A 23,305-nucleotide genomic window follows, 5' to 3' on the forward strand; every position below is an offset into this window, starting at 1 on the left:
CCTTGTGTTAGGTAGTTAGAATAGGAAACAGGAGTCCAGAATGGCGGTGGCTAAAAGACAAGGAAGGGAGAAGCCTGCAAAAATAGAACAAACGAAGGTCCGAGGACCAGAGTGAGGACCTCAGGTAGAACAAATAGTGCTCCTGGCTAGCTCAATTTACATAGGACAGGCCCAGGTGGAGGAAAAAAAAAAAAATATATATATATATATATATATATAGAGAGAGAGAGAGAGAGAGGAGCCAAAGGGCCGGGGGTCTCTCCTGCACACTGGGGCACTCTTTTCTTTGTGTCTTTGGGTCGACATGCCCTCACACCTCGAGGATGGATTTTCCTGCTATTTTCTAAATTAAATAGAGCTGTAACATGGAGCTGTAACACTGATTTTTCTAAGAGCTATAACATGGTCTGTTTGAGACCTGAGAGCTATAACATGGTCTGTCCAAGACCTGAGAGCTGTGACACGCCAAGGGCTTTAATGTACATCACTCCAAATCTTTGTAGTGACGAGGCAGAACCGAGGAGCATACACTTGCCTGATACTTGGAACAAGATAATAATTTAGAAGTCCATGGAAACTAGTCAAAATAGGTTCCTCCTTTTCAGATTAGAAAATGTTAACTGAAGGTTAGGATAAAGTGCAAGGAGGTTAGACCTATGCAAGGCTGGAGAATTCATAAGAAGTAATAGAAACTAGATTCAACTGATATCCAACCATGTCTCCTGGGAACAGAGTTTCAGCAGGAAAATTTTATTCTGTTTCTAGTGTCCCACAGGGAATTGATGTGCTCTGAGATCAGAGTAACAAAGGAAACAGTGCCTAATGAGCAAACATAAGGAGCTGTAAATATTTCCTCTGTTACAGTCCCTGTAGATGTAGAACCTTGAGCTACACAGGACATAATTGATGCTTTTGGAGTAAAAATTCTGGCTGGGGCACCTTCCTGGCAACAGAGCTTCGGTTTTCACCATCAAACATCCAGGGAGGAATTTGTATATCCACACAGATTTTCCTCTCATAGACCCCATCTAGGTGAGTCTTTGAATTTAATAGGTAGTTCAGGAAAGATTCAGAGAGAATGGAAGTGGAAAACTTTTATTTGAAATCACTTGATAGCCTAATAAGTCTAGTACAGACTTAAGTGCTTGTTTGGTAGGCTAATTAATTGATAGTTCATTTTTTAATATGTTAAAAAGAGAACTGTCTGAAGGACTCAGCAAAATGCATCCTTGTTGATGATTAAGTAATGGGAATGGAAGTCCAGTTGGATGAGAGTGGGGAAGAGGGTGGGAGCATAAAGTGGTTCCAGTAAAATACAGATCATCAGATCAGATCAGATCACTCGCTCAGTCCTGTCCGACTCTTTGCGACCCCATGATCCCAGCACGCCAGGCATCCCTGTCCATCACAAACTCCCGGAGTTCAGAGACTCATGGCCATCAAGTCAGTGGTGCCATTCAGCCATCTCATCCCCCGTCGTCCCCTTCTCCTCCTGCCCCCAATCCCTCCCAGCATCAGAGTCTTTTCCAATGAGTCAACTCTTCACATGAGGTGGCCAAAGTATTGGAGTTTCAGCTTTAGCATCATTCCTTCCAAAGAAATCCCAGGGCTGATCTCCTTCAGAATGGACTGGTTGGATTTCCTTGCAGTCCAAGGAACTCTCAAGAGTCTTCTCCAACACCACAGTTCAAAAGCATCAATTCTTCAACGCTCAGCCTTCTTCACAGTCCAAATCTCACATCCATACGTGACCACAGGAAAAACCATAGCCTTGATTAGACGAACCTTTGTTGGCAAAGTGATGTCTCTGCTTTTGAATATGCTATCTAGGTTGGTAATAACTTTCCTTCCAAGGAGTAAGCGTCTTTTAATTTCATGGCTGCAGTCACCATCTGCAGTGATTTTGGAGCCCCCCAAAATAAAGTCTGACACTGTTTCCACTGTTTCCCCATCTATTTCCCATGAAGTGATGTTCAAGTTTCCTGAATGTTGAGCTTTAAGCCAACTTTTTCACTCTCCACTTTCACTTTCATCAAGAGGCTTTTGAGTTCCTCTTCACTTTCTGCCAAAAGGGTGGTGTCATCTGCATATCTGAGGTTATTGATATTTCTCCCATCAATCTTGATTCCAGCTTGTGTTTCTTCCAGTCCAGCATTTCTCATGATGTACTCTGCATAGAAGTTAAATAAGCAGGGAGACCATATACAACCTTGACGTACTCCTTTTCCTATTTAGAACCAATCTGTTGTTCCATGTCCAGTTCTAACTGTTGCTTCCTGACTTGCACACAAATTTCTCAAGGGGCAGATCAGGTGGTCTGGTATTCCCATCTCTTTCAGAATTTTCCACAGTTTATTGTGATCCACACAGTCAAAGGCTTTGGCATAGTCAATAAATCAGAAATAGATGTTTTTCTGGAACTCTCTTGATTTTTCCATGATCCAGCAGATGTTTCCAATTTGATCTCTGATTCTTCTGCCTTTTCTAAAACCAGCTTGAACATCAGGAAGGTCACGGTTCACATATTGCTGAAGCCTGGCTTGGAGAATTTTGAGCATTACTTTACTAGCATGTGAGATGAGTGCAATTGTGTGGTAGTTGGAGCATTCTTTGGCATGGCCTTTCTTTGGGATTGGAATGAAAACTTACGTTTTCCAGTCCTGTGGCCACTGCTGAGTTTTCCAAATTTGCTGGCATATTGAGTGCAGTATCATCTTTCAGGATTTGGAATAGCTCAACTGGAATTCTATCACCTCCACTAGCTTTGTTCGTAGTGATGCTTTCTAAGGCCCACTTGACTTCACATTCCAGGATGTCTGGCTCTAGGTCAGTGATCACACCATCATGATTATCTGGGTCGTGAAGATCTTTTTTGCTTTTCTTTGTATTCTTGGCATCTCTTCTTAATATCTTCTGCTTCTGTTAGGTCCATACCATTTCTGTCCTTTGTTGAGTCCATCTTTGCATGAAATGTTCCCTGGTATCTCTAATTTTCTTGAAGAGATCTCTAGTCTTTCCCATTCTGTTGTTTTCCTCTATTTCTTTGCATTGGTCGCTGAAGAAGTCTTTCTTATCTCTTCTTGCTATTCTTTGGAACTCTGCATTCAGATGTTTATATCTTTCCTTTTCTCCTTTGCTTTTCACTTCTCTTCTTTTCACAGCTATTTGTAAGGCCTCCCCAGATAGCCATTTTGCTTTTTTGCATTTCTTTTCCATGGGGATGGTCTTGATCCCTGTCTCCTGTACAATGTCACGAAGCTCATTCCATAGTTCATCAGGCACTCTATCTATCAGATATAGGCCCTTAAATCTATTTCTCACTTCCACTGTATAATCATAAGGGATTTGATTTAGGTCATACCTGAATGGTCTAGTGGTTTTCCCTACTTTCTTCAATTGAAGTCTGAATTTGGCAATAAGGAGTTCATGGTCTGAGCCACAGTCAGCTCCTGGTCTTGTTTTTGCTGACTGTGTAGACCTTCTCCATCTTTGGCTGCAAAGAATATAATCAATCTGATTTCCGTGTTGACTATCTGTTGATGTCCATGTATAAAGTCTTCTCTTGTGTTGTTGGAAGAGGGTGTTTGTTATGACCAGTGCATTTTCTTGGCAAAACTCTATTAGTCTTTGCCCTGCTTCATTCCGTATTCCAGGGCCAACTTTGCCTGTTACTCCAGGTGTTTCTTGACTTCCTACTTTTGCATTCCAGTCCCCTATAATGAAAAGGACATCTTTTTTGGGTGTTAGTTCTAAAAGGTCTTGTAGGTCTTCATAGAACCGTTCAACTCAGCTTCTTCAGCATTACTGGTTGGGGCATAGACTTGGATTACTGTGATACTGAATGGTTTGCCTTGGACATGAACCGAGATCATTTTGTCGTTTTTGAGACTGCATCCAAGTACTGCATTTCGGACTCTTTAGTTCACCATGATGGCTACTCCATTTCTTCTGAGGGATTCCTGCCCGCAGTAGTAGATATAATGGTCATCTGATTTAAATTCAGCCATTCCAGTCCATTTCAGTTCGCTGATTCCTAGAATGTCGACATTCACTCTTGCCATCGCCTGTTTGACCACTTCCAATTTGCCTTGATTCATGGACCTGACATTCCAGGATCCTGTGCAATATTGCTGTTTACAGCATTGGACCTTGCTTCTATCACCAGTTACATCCACAGCTGGGTATTGTTTTTGCTTTGGCTCCATCCCTTCATTCTTTGTGGAGTTATTTCTCCACTGATCTCCAGTAGCATATTGGGTACCTACTGACCTGGGGAGTTTCTCTTTCAGTATCCTATCATTTTGTCTTTTCATATTGTTCATAGGGTTCACAAGGCAAGAATACTGAAGTGGTTTGCCATTCCCTTCTCCAGTGGACCACATTCTGTCAGATCTCTCCACCATGACCCGCCCATCTTGGGTTGCCCCACTGGCATGGCTTAGTTTCATTGAGTTAGACAAGGCTGTGGTCCTAGTGTGTTTAGACTGACTAGTTTTCTGTGAGTATGGTTTCTGTGTGTCTGCCCTCTGATGCCCTCTTGCAACACCTACCATCTTACTTGGGTTTCTCTTACCTTGCGCATGGGGTATCTCTTCATGGCTGCTCCAGCAGCCATTGCTCCTTACCTTGGACGAGGGGTATCTCCTCACCGCCGCCCTTCCTGACCTTCAACGTGGGATAGCTCCTCTAGGCCCTCCTGAGCCCGTGCAGCCACAGCTCCTTGGAGGTGGGGTTGGTCCTCCTGGCCACCGCCCCTGGCCTCCGGCGTGGGGCCGTGGGTTGTCTCCTCCTGGCCACCGCCCGTGACCTCAGACACTGAGTATCTCCTCTCGGCCGCCCCCCCCACCCCCGACTTCAGATGCGGGGTAGCTCCTCTCAGCCATTCCTGTGCTGTCGCAGTCTGGTACTCTCTGCCACTGCCCCTGACCTCGGACGTGGGGTAACTCCTCTTGGCCGCTGCCCTTTGGGCATGGGGTCCTCCCGACTTCTGCCCCTGACCTCGGACGTGGGGTGGCTCCTCTTGGCTGTGCTTAGCGTGCCGGTTGGCAGCTGCCTGCGCTGTAAAATTAGAAGATATTAAAGGAGTTTCCTAGATAACGGGAGTAAGAAAAGTAGATTTAGAGGCATGTGCAGTGAACTAAAGACATTTTTTAAAGATGTGATGCATTAAAGCACGTTCTGCGTTAGTTAGTGGAGAAGGCAATGGCACCCCACTCCAGTACTCTTGCCTGGAAAATCCCATGGATGGAGGAGCCTGGTAGGCTGCAGTCCATCGGGTCGTAAAGAGTCCGACAGGACTGAACGACTTCACTTTCACATTTCACTTTCATGCATTGGAGAAGGAAATGGCAACCCGCTCCAGTGTTCTTGTCTGGAGAATCCCAGGGATGGCGGAGCCTGGTGGGTTGCCATCTATGGGGTTGCACAGAGTTGGACACAACTGAAGCAACTTAGCAGCGTTAGTTAGAAAGATATATTCCCATGGAGGTAGATACTATCTTGCAACAGAGACATACATTTCACAGCATATTCTCTCATGTTGGATATTCACATGAAAAAATATGGATTTAGTATGAAAACAGGTATGGTACTGAACTTTAATTTGTAAGACTTCTTTAGGAATAAGTGGGAAAGCAATGGAGAAATTTATGAGACAGAAGAAAAAAAATCAGTTAAATCTCATCACCAATGATAATCATTCACGTAATAACATGAAAGAACTATGCTAAGCTTTTAACATACATTTGCCTACTGATGTAGAAGGATGGACATCACTATTCCCACTGAGTAAATATATTAATGTTTAGAATGGATCTATAGTCTTTCTTAAGTTCATACAGCTAACATGTGTTAGATCTGCAGTTCAGATGCTGGTTTTCTGATTCAGTTTTTTTGTATTGAAGATCATGTAGAAAAGTCTTCCTTGGAGAAGGGAATAGCAACCTTCTCCAGTATTCTTGTCTGGAGAATTCCACGGACAGAGATGCTGGGTGGGCTACGGTCCTTTTACCAATTACGTTTTAAAACTTAATTTATTGTTGAACTTTGTATATTTTCTGTTGCTAATATTTCTAACCTAACAATAGTTTCTAATAATTTTTAATCATTTTCAAACAATAATCAATTGTTGTTAGTTTTCTAGTGCAATGTTCAACCAGTAGGATGTTTCTTTTTCCTCCTTTGCCATTTTAACAGAAAAAGAATAAAAGCTTTTACATTATAAAGCACTATAAAACATGTTTTGACAGCATAAAGATAACGACTCATTTTTCTTTTCATAAATTGCTGTAGGCTGCTTCATTAGGTATTCTGAGCATCAAGGGGATAAAACTGGGGTTGGAATGCTGCCACTATTAAGGAAGCTTTGTCATCACAGTCTCTCAGGGATGAACTGAGCTGATTAGATCTTGATTTGTTAATGAAGGCTTTCAGCATGGGGGTGACCATGGTACATATCACTGAGGTCATTAGACTTGTCCTAGAAGATGAGATACCTGCAAAGCTGAGGTATACGTAATCCAAGACGTGTGCTCTAAAATAAGGCAACCAGGAAGAGATATGACCCACAGGTGATCCTTGTTTTCCTCCCCACGTCCTTTTCTTCTTTGTCATATTTTGAACTGCTTTTTAAATTTATCTTTTAATACAGAGCACAAAATGGTCACATTAAATGAAGCCCCACAAGAGGCTCACCAACTAGAACTTAGGTACTGTTTCTACATTCTCTAGGGTAAAGATGTTTTGATGTTGACAACTTGCTTTGTATTATTCCTTTCCTAAACATTGTGGCTGGAGTTGAGAACTAGGGAGTGATGGGGCTTCCCTGGTGGCTCAATGGTAAAGAATCTGCCTGCAATGCAGGAGCCTCGGGTTCAATCCCTGAATTAGGAAGATCCCTTGGAGAAGGAAATGGCAACCCACTCCAGTATTCTTGCCTGGGAAATCCCACGGGCAGTGGAGCCTTGGGCTACGGTCCATAGAGTCACAAAGAGTCAGACAGGACTGAAGCAACTTAGCATGGACACACAGGGAGTAATAAGCGCAGTAAGTAATTAGGTGCTCTATTTGTGTGAGAGTGTGCTGTGGGGAATGAGCAGTTCTCTGGGCAGTGGTACTTAAGTTTATCCACTCCAAAATGTGACCTGTAAAAGACAGACACAAAAGTGTTACCCAGAAGATGAAAATAAGGATCTGTTTCTATTCAAAGGAATCATTTTAAATTTTAAAACAAAATAAAAATATGAAAGGAAGAACATGTGAATGAGGGACTCTTTGTGCCTTGCAGTTTTGGCAGCAGCAGGGAGGTCATCAGCATCCTTTGACGTCATCTCCATTACTCCCCTTGCTCATTCCCCTGGACACTTTGGCTTCCTTTGAGCCTTGACTATTTGAAGCAAGTCCCACCCTCAGTGACTTCGCACTGACTCTTTCCCCAACAGGGCACTCTCCTCTCCCAGATAACATAATGTCTCGCTTTGCCTTCCATCAGGTCTCTGTTCAAATTTCTCCTTGTTTGAGGTCTCCCTGAACTCCCAGTAAATCATAACACCTCCACTCTATCTTATAAGTCAAAGTAGCTAAGTAGTGTCTGACTCTTGTGACCCCATGATCTTGTGACCCCAGAGGACCTGCCAGGCTCCTCTGTCCATGGGATTCTCCAGGCAAGAATACTGGAGAGGGTTGCCATTTCCTTCTCCAGGGGATCTTCCTGACCCAGGGATCAAACCCAAGTCTCCTGCATCGCAGGCTGAATCTTTACCAACTGAGCTATGAGAGAAGCCCCTGTCTTATACCTGCTTTGTTTTTCCATTTACTCTATTTTATAGAGTGATTTTTTTTTGCACAGCATCTTTCACTATAAGACATGGCAATGTGTTTTTGTATTTGTTAACTTATATTTTTACTCACTATTGGACTGTAGGAAGCTTTGTTCTTAGCATCCTATACATTCACCCCAGAAGACAGTCAGTATTCAAAATAAATTCCTCAAATGTGTGGAAGAATTTTGCATTTAAACTAGGTAATACATGATCTGTTGGCCAAAAGCCTGAGTGTGAAACATGAATTTCTAATCACAGATGTCATAGAAGATACCTTGAATACTATAGAAATGTGTAATTTACAGCTTTTCACTATGTTAATGCCCACACATGCAAAAATTAATCATGTTCTTTTTTTGTTTCCTAATAATGACCACCAAAATATGGCACCAGGCAACAAAACACAAATTTCAGAATTTATTCTTCTGGGATTTTCAGAGGAACCAGCACTGCAGCCCCTCCTATTTGGGCTTTTCCTCTCCTTGTACCTGATCACTGTGGTTGGAAATCTGCTCATCATCCTGGCCGTCATCTCAGGCTCCCACCTCCACACCCCCAAGTACTTCTTCCTCTCCAACCTGTCCTTTGTGGACATCTGTTTCATCTCCACCACCATCCCCAAAATGCTGGTGAATATAAAAACACAAAACAAAGTCCTTTCCTATGAAGACTGCTTCACTCAGATATATTTTTTCCTACTATTTGTACAGTTGGATGACTTCCTCCTGACCGTCATGTCCTATGACTGGTATGTTGCTATCTGTCACCCACTGTACTACACAGTCATCATGAACGCCTGGCTGTGTGCACTGCTGGTTCTGGTGTCCTGGATGATAGGTGCCCTGAATTCCTTGTTACAAACTTTACTGGCCCTGCGCCTGTCTTTCTGTACAGTCTTGGAAATCCCCCACTTCTTCTGTGAATTCAAAGAGGTGATCCAACTTGCCTGTTCTGGCACCTTTCTAAATAAAACCATGATGTACTTTGCAGTTGGGTTGTTGGGTGGTGGTCCATTTGCTGGGACATGTTACTCATACTCTAGGATAGTTTCCTCCATACATAGAATCTCATCAGCTCAGGGGAAGTATAAAGCATTTTCCACCTGTGCATCTCACCTCTCGGTTGTCTCCTTATTTTATTGTACAATCTTAGGAGTGTACTTTACCCCTGCTGTTACTCACAATTCACATTCAAGTGTAACAGCCTCGGTGATGTACACTGTGGTCACACCCATGCTGAACCCCTTCATCTACAGTCTGAGGAATAAAGACATAAAGAGGGCTCTGAGGAAATTCTTTAGAATGGCAACTATATTAGAACCAATTGTGTTGAGGCAGAAGAAGTGTTGATTTTTGCAAGATGCAATGCCTTAGAGGCTAAAATTGTGATTTTCTGATCAGATTGTGAAAAGAGCACTTCCTCCTTCAATTTACTGCCTGATATGTCCATTTATTTCATTTCAACTTCTTTATACAAGTTAACTAGCTCTCTTGACTAACCTTTATGCTATTTGCTATCTTTTTTCCTTTGTCATTTTGCTACTGCCACAAATTGATTTGCAAACTTAAGTGGAATGTATGGAAATTCCCATTTACCTCATGACTCTTCATGCATTCCTTGGGAATAATTTCTTCTGAAGTGAAATGTTTTATATTGAACAATTTATTTTTCAGTTTACTAAAAGAAAAATCATTAGTTGTACTATTTCTCTGGGAAAAAAGTACCAACTTGGCAACCGAAGCCATTTGCACAATTTCATTAGACAGTCAAATATGAAACAAAAGTTTATCACTTTTTTTCTGCATCATTTATTTGTTCATCACAACCACACCCATGCTGAACCCCTTTATCTGCTTTTTGAGCAAGAATGACATAAAAAGAACTCTGAAGAGATTCAATGGGATGGCAGTCACAAAGCAGTCAATTGCCCTGGGGGTGATGAACTGCCCTTGATTTCACAGAAAATAGTCCTGCAACCAGAAGTTGTGATTCTTTGTCCATTTGTAATAAAATTCACTCCTCTTTGTTTCTTGGAATATCCATTTTATTTTAATTCAAGCTCTCTATACAAATCCAGTGACTCACTTTATTAAGCTTTCTCCTCAGTCTATTATATAGGCATTTTTAAATTTTTTGATATTTGGCAAATCTAATACAGTTATGTAAAGTTTAAAAATAAAATAAAATTAAAAAAAAAAAAAAAAAAAAAAAAAAAGTTTTGTTTTTTTCTATTTCAAAATTCTCCAAACTTTGGGTATGAAATATTTGGACATTCTCATTTTTTATGGAGTAACATGAGAAAGAATTTCTTCTTAAATAACATATATCATCCCAAGTAATTTTTGCCTTGTTTTCCTGAAAGAATAGTCATGAGATGAATTACTCATATAAAAAAAGTACAAGTGAAATCTAATGCAATTTATATAATTTTATAAGAGGGTTGATTGAATCATAGAGTATGGAACTGTGGATAAGGAGCATTGATTGCAATGTTATAGGCAGATTTTCAACTGCACAGGGTGTCATTGCCCCAACCCCTGCATTACTCAAGAGTCAACTCTTTATATATGTATATGTATGTGTATCTCACGATCAAAGGTGACTCACTAGAGAACTTGACCGCCTATCCAGTCATGTGAATCAGGTCACAATTTATGCAACCAAACACATCTACCAATCTACTGCTTAACAGGGAGGAAACTGCAATGGAGTGCTTTTTAACACCATTTTCTGTAATAAAATTGAAAGGCAGGAATGTTGAATGCTATCTTTAAATATCAGAATAAATTCATAGAATGATAAAATTATTATAATCACCCTCAATTCTGTACAATTTTATATTTTACTCAGTTATTGCTGCATAACTACTCACCCTAATAGTAAATGTTTGAATGTAATGCCTTTATTATGAAGTGAGATTTAATATTGAATTGTTTTGATCTCTTCTGGGCTCCTCATAAGTCTACATGCACTTGTAATTTTATACATTACAGCTCTACAAAAGCTCATCCAGGAGGTTATATGCAGCCATGTGGCAATTCTGTCTTCACTAATATATGATAGTCTACTCCACTTATGTATGCATTTTAATCTTGCAACTTGTAGGAAACATAGTTTATCATTGGTGATGTCAGCATCATGGTGGCAGAAGACGCTCCCTGTGTCTCACCTCTTCAATCTACAACTAGTAAAACATCCATAACTAATCAAAGTTGTTCTACCCAACATGTCAGGGCACACGAGATACACACTGTTGTACATCTGAAGGTGAATGGATTTTTCACCTAGAGGAGATGGAACTGGGAGAACAACAGAGGCAGTGATCCTGGTCTCAGCTGCACAGCTGAGGCAATTGAGCCCATTGCCCCAGAGGGAACTGGTAGCATCAGTGGAGGTGGTACACGTGACCCTGGCCTCCTGGATGCAGCAACATCTAGAGCCACAGAGAGCCAGGTAGTACAGATGGTGTAGCCCTCAACCTTGGTCACCCTGGAAGGGGCAAGAAAGCCCACCATTTTCAGGATTCCCCCAGCAAAGATGATGGCAAAGAAAGAATGTTATAGGCAGCCAGAAAAAAGAAGAGTAACCTACAAAGGTACCATCATTAGGCTATGAGCAAATTTCTCATCAGGTCAATGAAATATCTTACTTATAATATTGTTATATAAAAACTGTCAACCAAAATATCCAGAAAAGTTATCCTTCTGATATGAGAGAAAGAAAGGTTATCTCACAGATACAGAAAAGCTGTTGGAGTTCAACACTCAGAACTATTTCATAAGCAATATTGAAATGCTCTCTTCTATTTAAAATGAAAAAAAAAAAGTACCCAAAGACTGAATAAGGTGATAGATAGAATCAGAAAATTGAAACTGTATCTCAGACAAGGTTGTTAACAATTAGAGTACAATGCTTAAAGGAAAAAGCATTAAAAATAACTGTAGCTACTTCATTGGTAACAATCACAAAATGAAGAAGAATATTTTTGGAACTGGACAACTTCAGGGAAAAGAATGCAACTGAACCACTCTATCACATTACATACAAAGATAAACTCAACGTAGGCTAAAGACTTAAATGTGAGGTCTGAAACATAAAATAAAACATAGGCAGCAACACCTTAACTTCATAAATCATAAAATAAAATAAAAAATAAATACATAAAATAAATAAAATATATAAAAATAAATAAAATACATAAAACATAAAATAAAAAATCATTATGATCATATGATCATAAAAAAATCATAAAATAAAACATAGGCAGTAACACCTTAACTTCAGTTTTAGAAATATATGAGGGGGGGCTGTATTTCCCCAGGCAAGAAATATAAAAGTAAAAATAAACAGAACTATGTCAAATAGAAAAGCTCTGCAGTGAAGGAAACCAGCCACAAATCTAAAAGGAAACCTACTTGTGGAAAAAGGTATTTGCACATTATACATCTGATAAGGGACTGTTATTCAAAAAAGAATTCAGCCAACTTAATTAAAAACATAAACAACCAAATTAAAGACAGGTAAAGGACCTTCAATAGACTTTTTTTTCCCCAAGGAATACATACAGATGGTCAACAGGCTCATGAAAAGAGCTTTGACATCTTCAGAGAACTGGAATTCAAAACCAAGTGAGATACATTTCCCACTGGTCAGAATGCCTATTGTTAAAGAGACAAAAATCAACAAACATTGGTAAGGACTACATGGCACCAGGAAATGATACCCAAATTCACAATTTCTTCTTCTTGAATATCAGAGGAATCAAAACTGCAGTCCCTCATGTTTGAGAGTTTCCTGTCCATGCACCTGATCACTGTGTTTGAAAACCTGCTTATCCTGAGAGTTCCCTGATGGTCCAGTGGCTAAGACTCCACACTCCCAATGCAGGGGCTCAAGGTTAGATTCCTGATTGGGAAACTAGATCCCACAGGTCACAACTAAAAATCTCACATGTTGCAGTGAAGATCTCATACACCACAACTATGACCCTGTGCAGCCAAATAAATTAAAGGACAAAAACTGCCCATCATCCTGGCCACCGTCTCTGACTCCTACTACCACACACCCATGTAATTATTCTTCTCTACTTTGTTCTTTTTAGATATGTTTCACCTTAACCACCATCCCAAAGAAGGCAAAATCATAACCTATAACTATACATTCACCCACTCTTTGTAGATTTGGACAACATTTTCCTGACCACAAAGGCCTATGACCACTTCATGGCCATCCATCAAGCCCTGCACTATTCTATAACCCCGAACCTTCTGCTCTGTGGACTGCTGGTTCTGGTGTTCGATTCATGAGTGTCCTGTATTCCTGGCTACAAAGATGAATAGGGTCACAACTGTCCTTCTGTACAACTTTGAAAATCCTCCACTTTTCCTGTGAAATCAAACAGGATGTCCAACTTGCCAGTTGTGACACCTTTCTTAGTGACATGGTGATGTATTTTGAAACTGTAATATTCCTGAGTGGTGATCTCTTGCCTGGGATCCTTTATCCATATTCTAAGAAAGTTTCCTCTATACGTGTAATGCCATCAACTTGGGAGAAGTATAAAGTGCTTTTCACCTGGGCCTTTCACCTCTCAGTTCTGTCCTTGCTTTATTGTATGAGCTTTCCTTGTACCTCAGACATGCTAAGTCACTTCAGTCGTGTCCAACTCTGTGTGACCCCATAGACGGCAGCCCACCAGGCTCCCCCATCCCTGGGATTCTCCAGGCAAGAACACTGGAGTGGGTTGCCATTTCCTTTTCCAATGCATGAAAGTGAAAAGTGAAAGTGAAGTCGCTCAGTTGTATCTGACTCTTAGTGACCGCGTGGACTGCAGCCTACCAGGCTCCTCCGTGCATGGATTTTCCAGGCAAGAGTACTGGAGTGGGGTGCCATTGCCTTCTCTGGTACCTCAGCCTTGCTGCTCCACAAACCCTTCTGTTCAGAGCCGAGTGCATTTACCTCAATGATGTTCACTGTGTTCACACCCATGTCAAAGCCCTTCAGATCTGCAGTCTAAGGTACAAAGACATAAAGAAGGCTCTGAAAATATTATTTGGAATGGCAGGTATAAAAGGACTAACAGTCATAGCATCAAAGAAGTTCCCACTTTTGCAGGATGCAAAGTATTTGAGCCAGAATTTGATATTTTTGATCAGAGTGTAGAAGTAGAAATTGCTCACTCCCTCTATTCCCTGAAATTTTCATTTCTTTGATTCAAATTCTTCATAGCAGTGAAGCAACTCACATTTATAAGTTTTTTCTCTGTCTGATTTATAAGCAATTTTCCCCTTTGTCAAATTTTAAATTTCTCAAAAATCTTCCCAAACTTGATTCACAATATTTACAATCCCCATTTTTTTCATGGATAACATGGATTTCTTAAGAATTATTTCTTCTCAAATGATATATATCATCCCAAATACTTTTTTCTCTTGTGTTATTGAAAGAATTGTTATAAGTAATAGAACCACAGTGAGGAAAAAAGCTACACTTACTAGCCAAGGTATTTTATGTAATTTAATATCAGAGGAAAACTGACTATAGTTTTAATTTTGCACACACCATTCCTTAATTATTGCCTTATTTGCTTATGTAAATTATTTCCTTAATTGGTCTTGACAATGGAGACTTTAACCTATAGTTTGCTTTAGAGGTGGTTATTCAGATTTTTTCTTCTCTTTAGGATCCTGTTCTCTTACTTACCAATGTCCACAGCACTTACCCTAGTTACTGGCAAGTGTTAGTCAACTACAGATTTCCAAGTGGAGTTTACACAGAAGAACACATCTGAATACATTCACTTAACATGACCTTTGAGTCAGGGGAAAAATTCAATAGGTAGAAAATTTAAACTACACTTTGTATTACTAAGCAAAATATTTCACTTTCATGCCCTGTATCTATTCACTGAAGTTTGGATTTTGGTGTTCTTGGGAAAACATCCTATTCTCATTAGGGAAAAGGATTGGTTGCTGTGTTTAAAATGATACATTCTGTGTAATCACCTATAAAGCATGTGAAAAATATTTTCAAAATTATATATATAAAAGATTTTTGGTGAAGAAGATTAAACTGAATAGTAAAAGTGAAAGTGTTAGTGACTTAGTCATGTCCGATTCTTTGTGACCCCATGAACTGTAGCCCACCAATCTCCTCTGTCCATGAAATTATCCAGGCAAGAATACTGGAGTGGGTTGCCATGTCCTCCTGCAGGGGATCTTCCTGACCCAGGGATAGAACCCAAGTCTCCAGCTTTGGAGGCAGATTCTTTACGGTCTGAGCCACCAGGGAAGCCCAAAACTGTGTATACCTGACTTCAACACAGAACCACTTTCTTGCTACCAAAGCATGATTCACAGACCTGGACCTGCAGCATCAACAACACCTGGGAGCTTGTCAGAAACAGGGTCCCTGGGTTGACAAGAGACCTGGTGAATCAGAGTTTGCATTGAACTAAAAACCTTGGTGATTTGTATGTACAATGAATTTAGAAATATTTTGATCTAGAAAAGGGATTCTCACCATCTTACTATTGATTTGGAACAGGATAATTGTTTATATTGGGTGCTGTTCAGTTCAGTTCTGTTGCTCAGTCGTGTCCAACACTTTGCAACTCATGGACTGCAGCACGCCAGGCTTCCGTGTCCCTCATCATATCCTGGAGCTTGGTCAAACTCATGTCCATCAAGTCGGTGATGCCATCCAACCATCTTATCCTCTGTTGTTTCCTTTTCCTCCTGCCTTCAATATTTCTCATCATCAGCATCTTTTCCAAGAAGTCAGTTCATCACATAAAGTGGCCAAAGTATTGGAGTTTCAGCTTCAGCATCAGTCCTCCCAATGAATATTCAGGACTGACTTCTTTTAGGATGGACGGGTTGGACCTCCTTGCAGTCCAAGGGACTCTCAAGAGTCTTCTCCAACTAATGCTGCTAATGTTATGTGGTTTATAGAACATTAGCAGCATCCTTTCAGATACTGTAAAGTAATTCCAAGAACTAAATAGTCTCAGATTGAATCACTGCCCCAGAGTTCCAGAACTGAGGGATTCCAATCAGACTCCATCCCTTACTTGGTTTATACTTTTGAGTAAAACATTAAATCCCACTGAGTCCTATTTGACAATGAAAAATGATGCTCATAAAAGCACTATTTCATAGAATACACTGGTTTTAAATTAAATTTGACAATCTCTATAATATGCAAGGGTTTAACTGGTGGCTCAGATGGGAAAAAAATCTGCCTGCAAGCAGGAGTCCTGGGTTCAATCGCTGGGTCAGGATGACCCCCTGCAAAGGGAATGGCTGCTCAAGTATTCTTACCTGGGAAATCCCATGGACAGGGGAGCCTGGCAGGCCACAGTCCATGGGGTCACAAAGAATCAGAATGATTGAGCGACTAAGACATGCATACACATAATCTGATAATCTAGTTTATGGGGCATAATAATAGCTCAGTTCAGTTCAGTTCAGTTCAGTCGCTCAGTCATGTCCGACTCTTTGTGACCCCATGAATTGCAGCACACCAGGCTTCCCTGTCCATCATCAATTCCCAGAGATCACTCAGACTCATGTTCATCGAGTCAGTGATGCCATCCAGCCATCTCATCCTCTGTCGTCCTCTTCTCCTCCTGCCCCCAATCCCTCCCAGCATCAGACTCTTTTCCAATGAGTCAACTCTTTGCATGAGGTGGCCAAAGTACTGGAGTTTCAGCTCAGTATCTCTTTTATAATTGCAAATATTTTATATTGAGGACTAAATGACAGCTCTGAACTTGTGATGTAAGTAGAAAACTCTCAAATGGCTTGGAAAAACCATCATGAATCCAGGGAATATAATACCCAAGATTTTATACTAAAGGAGAAAAGTTATCCACCTTTTTGAAGAGAGGGATAGTTATTTCCAGAAACTTTGGTGATTGTGTCCCCACCACAAATCAAAGATTTGAAGACACATGTGACCTATTTAAGAAAAATCTTCAATAATATACTTTTGAGAAAATTTGAACTCAAGGATGTGATGAGGTGCTAGGAGGCTTAAAGTGCTTTGGAAGCAGGAGAATTACTAGAGAAGGAGCAGTAAAAACTGAATTCACCTAACTTATAAAGCAGTCTTCTGTGAACAGAGAATCAGCAGGAAAAAGAAAAAAAAAATCCATTCTGCCCAGACCAGTGTCTCCAAAGGAAGTCCTGTACTTATAGATTGGAGTCACAGTAGGAAAACATGTTTAATGAGCTGACATAAAGGCAATGGCAACCCACTCCAGTACTCCTGCCTGGAAAATCCCGTGGATGGAGGTGCCTGGTAGGCTGCAGTCCATGGGGTCGCTAAGGGTCGGACACGACTGAATGACTTCACTTTCCCTTTTCACTTTCATGCATTGGAGAAGGAAATGGCAACCCACTCCAGTGTTCTTGCTTGGAGAATCCCAGGGACGGCGGAGCCTGGTGGGCTGCCGTCTATGGGGTCACACAGAGTTGGACAGGACTGAAGCGACTTAACAGCAGCAGCAGCAACAGGAAGATGTAAATACCTGCTCTCCTGCCGTCCCTCAGCCTGTGCCATAGCTGTTTGACTAGGATGTGATCCTTGCTTTTGCAGCTCTGTATCTGGCTAGAATTCTTCCTGTTGTCTTGTTCGTGGACAAAAGTTTGTTCTGCATCGTCAGTCATTTTCCTTCTACGCAGAAAGCTTGCTCTCAGATTCTGCAGGCAGGTGAGTCCAAGAGCTGAACAGACACTTTAGGAGAGGGTGAAAGAGGACGGAAGCCAGGAACCTGTACCTGAGGTCACCTGAAGACCACTGTAGCATAGCCCAGAGGTCACTGTGGTTGTTTGCTGGTTTTCCTTATCTTAGTGTATATTTATTTATTGTCTAAAAATAAACTGAACATTGCACTCGGAAATGCAAGTGTTGATGCTGACAATTAAATGGTGTTAATGGAAGTTAAATTAGAAAAAAGAAATGATAGACATAAAATGTTTTCAGTAAAATTAGGCAGTAAGTCTATGAATTGTATTTATTAATGTGCATGTATATGCTTAGTCATTCAGTCATGTTCAGCTCTTTGCAACCCTTTGGACTACAGTCCACCAGACTCCTCTGTCCAATGGACGTTTCAGGCAAGAATATTGGAGTGGGTTCCCATTTCCTCCTCCAGGGGATGTTCCTGACTCAGAGATTGAACCTGCATCTCCTGTGTCTCCTACATTGCAAGCAGATTCTTTACCTGCTGAGCCATTAGGGAAGCCCATATTTACCAGCAGGAGTAGACAAATAAGGATAAGCCTCAAGGAAAAAAGAAATCTTCTGCTGCTTCATATAAAACATTTCCAACTTTTGTTGTGTTTTGTGTTTCCTGCTTTGAATTGTTACTTTATTCCTTTTGCTTATTTTTCTTTTAGGATATTCAATCTGCAAGTTCTTTCACATCATAAAGATATAACCGTTTTTGTCCTTGGAAAAGAAAATTTTCGCTTTATTATTTTTCCCGGGCATCAAGGAGATGTCACTGGATTTGGAATGTTGCCAAGCCAAGGAAGCTTTTCTTCACTGTATTGTCTCAGGATACATTTGGGCTATTGGAAATTTTCTCCCCTAATCTTCATTGGTCCATTTAACTTTCCTCTCTATTTTTTTTCCCCTCTCTCTTTCTCATACTCTTAATATTTTTCAAATATAAAGAAGAAAGTGGCCATGTAGAAAAAGAACCCCAAATTTATTGGTCCATTAGAAGTTCATGAACTGGAATTTCTAGTACCATTTATACATTCTATACAGGAAAGATAATCTGATTTGACCAACTTGAGATGTCAGAACTCATGGCCTAAGGATGCTCATTATAGGTGAGAAATTCATGGAGTTACACAGCCCAGGAGTTCTTGTTAGTTCTTGTTAATTCACACCTTGTGGATTGAGAACAATTCTTCAAGCAGAGGCACTTGGGCTTATATAATAAGAGGACTTATAATAGAGAGGCAAGAATTCAGTCAAAGATGGTATACTACTAAGGATGTCATCTACTTTAATTCACATGATATTTTTGCAAGAAAATGGAGAATATGTAAGGAGGGAGTCTCTGTGGACTGAAGGTTCAGCTGTAGCAGGGAGGCCACCTTGCTCCTCAGCATGCCTGACACCATTTCTAATAATTCCCCCTCTTTCTTATTCTCTTACCCACTGGCTTCCTTTTTGGGTTTGAACATGTGGAACCAGCATCTTCCTCTAATCCTTTGCAGTGGCCGTTCCCTCTGCAGGCACACCCTTCTCCTGATACAGTACTAGATTCTTCCCTCTCTTTCTTGAAGTCTAATGCTCAAATATCTTCTTGTTTGCTTACCTTACCTGAACACTCAGTACAAAATAACACCTCCTACAACTCTCTCCTTCATAACTGGCTTTGTTTTTTTCATAGCATCTGTCTTCACCTAACATATTATATAATACTTTATTTGCTCATTATCTCTCAACATCCTTGAATTGTGGGAGATTTGTTTTTCATCATCTCTACTTATTGCCTGGATATTGTTGGCACTCAATATGTATTTCTCAAATGCATGAAAGAATTTTGCATTAAAGCTGTGTAGAATATATGACCTTTTTGTAAATATGCTGAGAATGGGACAAAAATCCCTAGTTACAGATAAATTGGAGGTATAGCAGGTGATGCTGGTGGTAAAGAACCTGCAGGAGACTTAAGAGACTGGGGTTTGATCCCTGGGTCAGGAAGATCCCCTGCAGGAGGGCATGGCAACCCACTCCAGTATTTTTGCCTGGAGAATACCATTGACAGAGCAACCTCATAGGCTGCATTGCATGGGGTCTTTGCACAAAGTCAGACACAACTGAAGTGGTTTAGTACACATACTCTCAAAGAGAACTTATCTATACATAAAATAGTAAAATCAGTTTCTTGATGACACAATAGACATTGAAGTAGTTCAGATATGTGAATTATGCCCATATGTGTGAAAAGTAATTATGTTATTTTCCTTTCTCCTGGTAGTCAACTCCAGCACATGGAACCAGGGAACAACGCACAAAATTTTAAATTTCTTCTTCTCAGATTCTCAGAGGCACCAGAACTGCAGCCCCTCATATTTGGGATTTTCCTCTCCATGTACCTGATAACTGTGTTTGGAAACCTGGTCTTCATCCTGGCCCTATGCTCAGACCCTCAATTCCACACCACCATGTACTTCTTCGTCTCCAACCTGTCTTTTGTAGACATCTGTCTCACCTCTACCACAATCCCAAAGATGCTGATGAATATTCAGACTGAGAGAAAAGCCATAACCTATGAAGGCTGCATCACCCAGATGTATTTTTACATACTTTTTGCAACATTAGATGACTTCCTGATGACTGTGATGGCCTGTGAGTGGTTTGTGGCCATCTGCCACCCCCTGCACTACACAGTCATCATGAGCCCTCGGCTCTGTGGACTACTGTGTCTGGTACCCTGGGTAGTGAGTGCCATGTATTCCTTGTTACACAGATTAATGGTGTTGCAATTGTCCTTCTGTCCAGATTTGGAAATTCCCCACTTTTTCTGTGAACTCTATCAGGTGATACAACTTGCCAGTTCTGATATTTTCTTAATAACATGATGATCTATCTTGCAATTTTCCTACTGGGTAGTGATCCTTTTGCTGGGATCCTTTACACTTACTCTAAAATAGTTTCCTGCTCAGGGGCAGTATAAAGGATTTTCTACCTGTGCATCTCACCTCTCAGTTTTCTCCTTGTTTTATTGTATGAGCCTAGGATTGTACCTTGGCTCTGCTGCTACCCATAGCTCACATTCAAGTGCAATAGCCTCTGTGATGCACACTGTGGTCACACCCATGTTGAACCCCTTCATCTAAAATTTGCTCCTTCTGTAACCCTGTAACCTGGAAGGGTTAATTTTTATAATTCTGGATCTGTTTCTCTGGCTTTAACTCCTGTTTTGCTGTTTCTGTTATTACAAGCATACACACTGGCATGCCTCAGTGAACCCTGCCCCCCTCTTGTTGCTGTTCAGTGTCTAAGTTGTGACACACACTTTGAAACCCCTTGGTCTGCAGCACACCAGGCTTCCCTGTTATGTTCTGTTATGGTGCATAACAACATATAAATATCTCTCTTATAATTATAAGTAGTTTATAATGAGGGACTAAATGATAGCTCATAACTTCTGATATATCTGGGAAATGTCATAGTGGCTTGGAAAGCTATCATGAATCCAGATAGTATAACGCCCAATTTTTATATTTAAAATATATACAAAATTACTTTGTCTTTGATGAGGTGAGTAGCAATTTTTAGAGATTCCAAGGGTTATGTCCCCACCACCAATCAAAGCTTTGAAGACCCATGTGACTCAGTTAAGACAAGTTCTCAATATTACACTTTTGAGAGAATTTGAACTCAGGGATGTGATGAGGTCCTGGGAGGCTTAGAGCTTTGGAAGCAGAAAAGTTAAAGGAGAAGGAGTGATAAAAAACTGAATTCACCTAACTTATAATGCAATCTCCTAGGAACAAAGAATCAACAGAATAAAGAGTCTGTTCTGTCCAGCCCCGTGTCCTTAAGGGAAATCACATACTTAGAGTAACAAACGATAAACATGCCTAATGAGCTGACACAGGAAGCTGTCAATATTTCCTCTGCTGCAGTCCCTCAGCCTGTGCCGCTTTGGTTGGACAGGATGTAGTTGTTGCTTTTGCAGACCTAAATCTCACTGAGAAACCCATACTTGATCTCTTCTTGTTGTCTTGTAATTAGACATAACTTGGGGCTGCATCATCAACTATTTAGGGGAGAATTTGGACTTCCACACAGAAGTCTTCTCTCAAAGTTTCTGAGCAGGTGAGTCTGAGAGCTCCACAGATACTGCAGGAGAGGATCAGTGAAGAGAGAAGCCAAGAACATGTACCCGAGGTCACCTGTGAGGCAGTCTAACATACATAGGTACCAGAAATCACTACAGTCTTTTGTTGGCTTTCCTAATAATTTAATGTATTTATTTATAATGGTCAGAAATAAAATTGAACATTGCATTCCAAAATGTAATTTTCTATGTTGACAATTAAATGGTAATAGTGGGAGTTCAATTAAAAGAATAAATGGGAAACATAAAATACTTTTATGAAAAGTACATCATAAATCCCCAGAGATCAATAATCAACAGGAGTAGACAAATAGGGTATTACTCATGAAAGGTTATACAGAGAATTGAGGCCACTTTTTTAATTGTAATATGAGATATATTAGACTATATTTTCACTTGAAGAAGGTAGATCTAGACCAATGAATGCTTGCAAATACTTCCCTGCAAGAGCAGAGTATGAAATGTACATACCCGGATGTCTTTGCTCAACTCTGGGCATTTACATTAGAAAATCTTTATTTCATTGGTGAGAAGTATGCTAATGAGTTTCACTTTGCAATTGCTTTTTAATTTTATTCTTTTTATTTTTTTTTAACACCAAAAGCATTTTGTATTGGGATATACCCAGTTAACAATATGATAGTTTCAGGTGAATAGTGAAGGGAATCAGCTATACATGTACATTTATCCATTCTCCCTCAAAACGCCCTCCCATCCAGGCTGGCACATAACATTGAGCAGAGTTCCATGTGCTATACAACAGGTTTTAAGTGGTTATCCATTTGAAATATAGCAATGTGTACATGACCTTCCCAAAGCCCTTAACTATCCCTTCCTCCTGGCACCCGTGAGTTTGTTTCTTAAGTTGGTGAGTCTTTTTCTGTTTTGTGAGGCTGAATATATTTTGTGTGCTTGTTAGCCATTCAGAGTTTATTTAAACAAACAAAAAAAAGTTCATAGAAATCTGCTGTTTTATATAGTAGTGCCAGTGTGCTGTTATTCTTTTTTTTATTGTTCTTTGAAACAAAGAATTGTTTCTTTACACAAAACAGACTGTTTGCCATTTAGTTCTTTTATATGTGTGTGTACTCAGTCATTTCAGTCATGTCTGACTCTTTGGGACCCCATGCACTGTAGCCCGCCAGTCTCCTCTCTTCCTGAAATTTCCCAGGCAAGAACACTGGAGTGGGTTGCAATTCCCTCCTCCAGGGGATCTTCCCCATCCTAGAATCTAGTCTCCTGCATTGCAGGTGGATTCTTTGCCCAGTGATCCACCAGGGAGTCCCCCAGTTCTTTAGATATGTGTGATATATTTGTGGGGATTGTATAAAAGTTTATTAATTTTGTTTGTCAAATCTATCATTCATAGTATTCTCTTCATTGCTTTTATTTTTTTATTTTATTTTTTTAAAATTTTAATGGGCAGATAATTACTGCACAATATTGTAATTTTTTTTTTACCATACATAGACATGAATCGGCCATAGGTATAAATGTCTCCCCTCCCTCTTGAACACCGCTCCCAGCTCCCTCCCCACCCCATGCCTCCAGGTTGTCACTGAGTACCAGCTGTGGGTGCTCTGCATCACACATCAAATTCCCAATGGCTATC

General features: G+C 40.4%; 1 protein-coding gene and 1 pseudogene across 1 annotated transcript; both read left to right on the plus strand.

Annotated features, from left to right (window-relative positions):
* The first annotated feature begins 8,203 nt into the window (after positions 1–8,203).
* LOC102398383 (olfactory receptor 7A17-like) lies at positions 8,204–9,169 on the plus strand. The gene has a single exon (XM_006039596.4). It carries the CDS (start codon positions 8,204–8,206, stop codon positions 9,167–9,169), a length of 966 nt encoding a protein of 321 aa, XP_006039658.4.
* Positions 9,170–19,837: 10,668 nt separating this feature from the next.
* LOC123335287 lies at positions 19,838–20,704 on the plus strand (annotated as a pseudogene).
* The last annotated feature ends 2,601 nt before the right edge of the window (positions 20,705–23,305 follow it).

This window comes from Bubalus bubalis, chromosome 9, assembly GCF_019923935.1.
Source record: "Bubalus bubalis isolate 160015118507 breed Murrah chromosome 9, NDDB_SH_1, whole genome shotgun sequence".
NCBI lineage: Eukaryota > Metazoa > Chordata > Mammalia > Artiodactyla > Bovidae > Bubalus > Bubalus bubalis.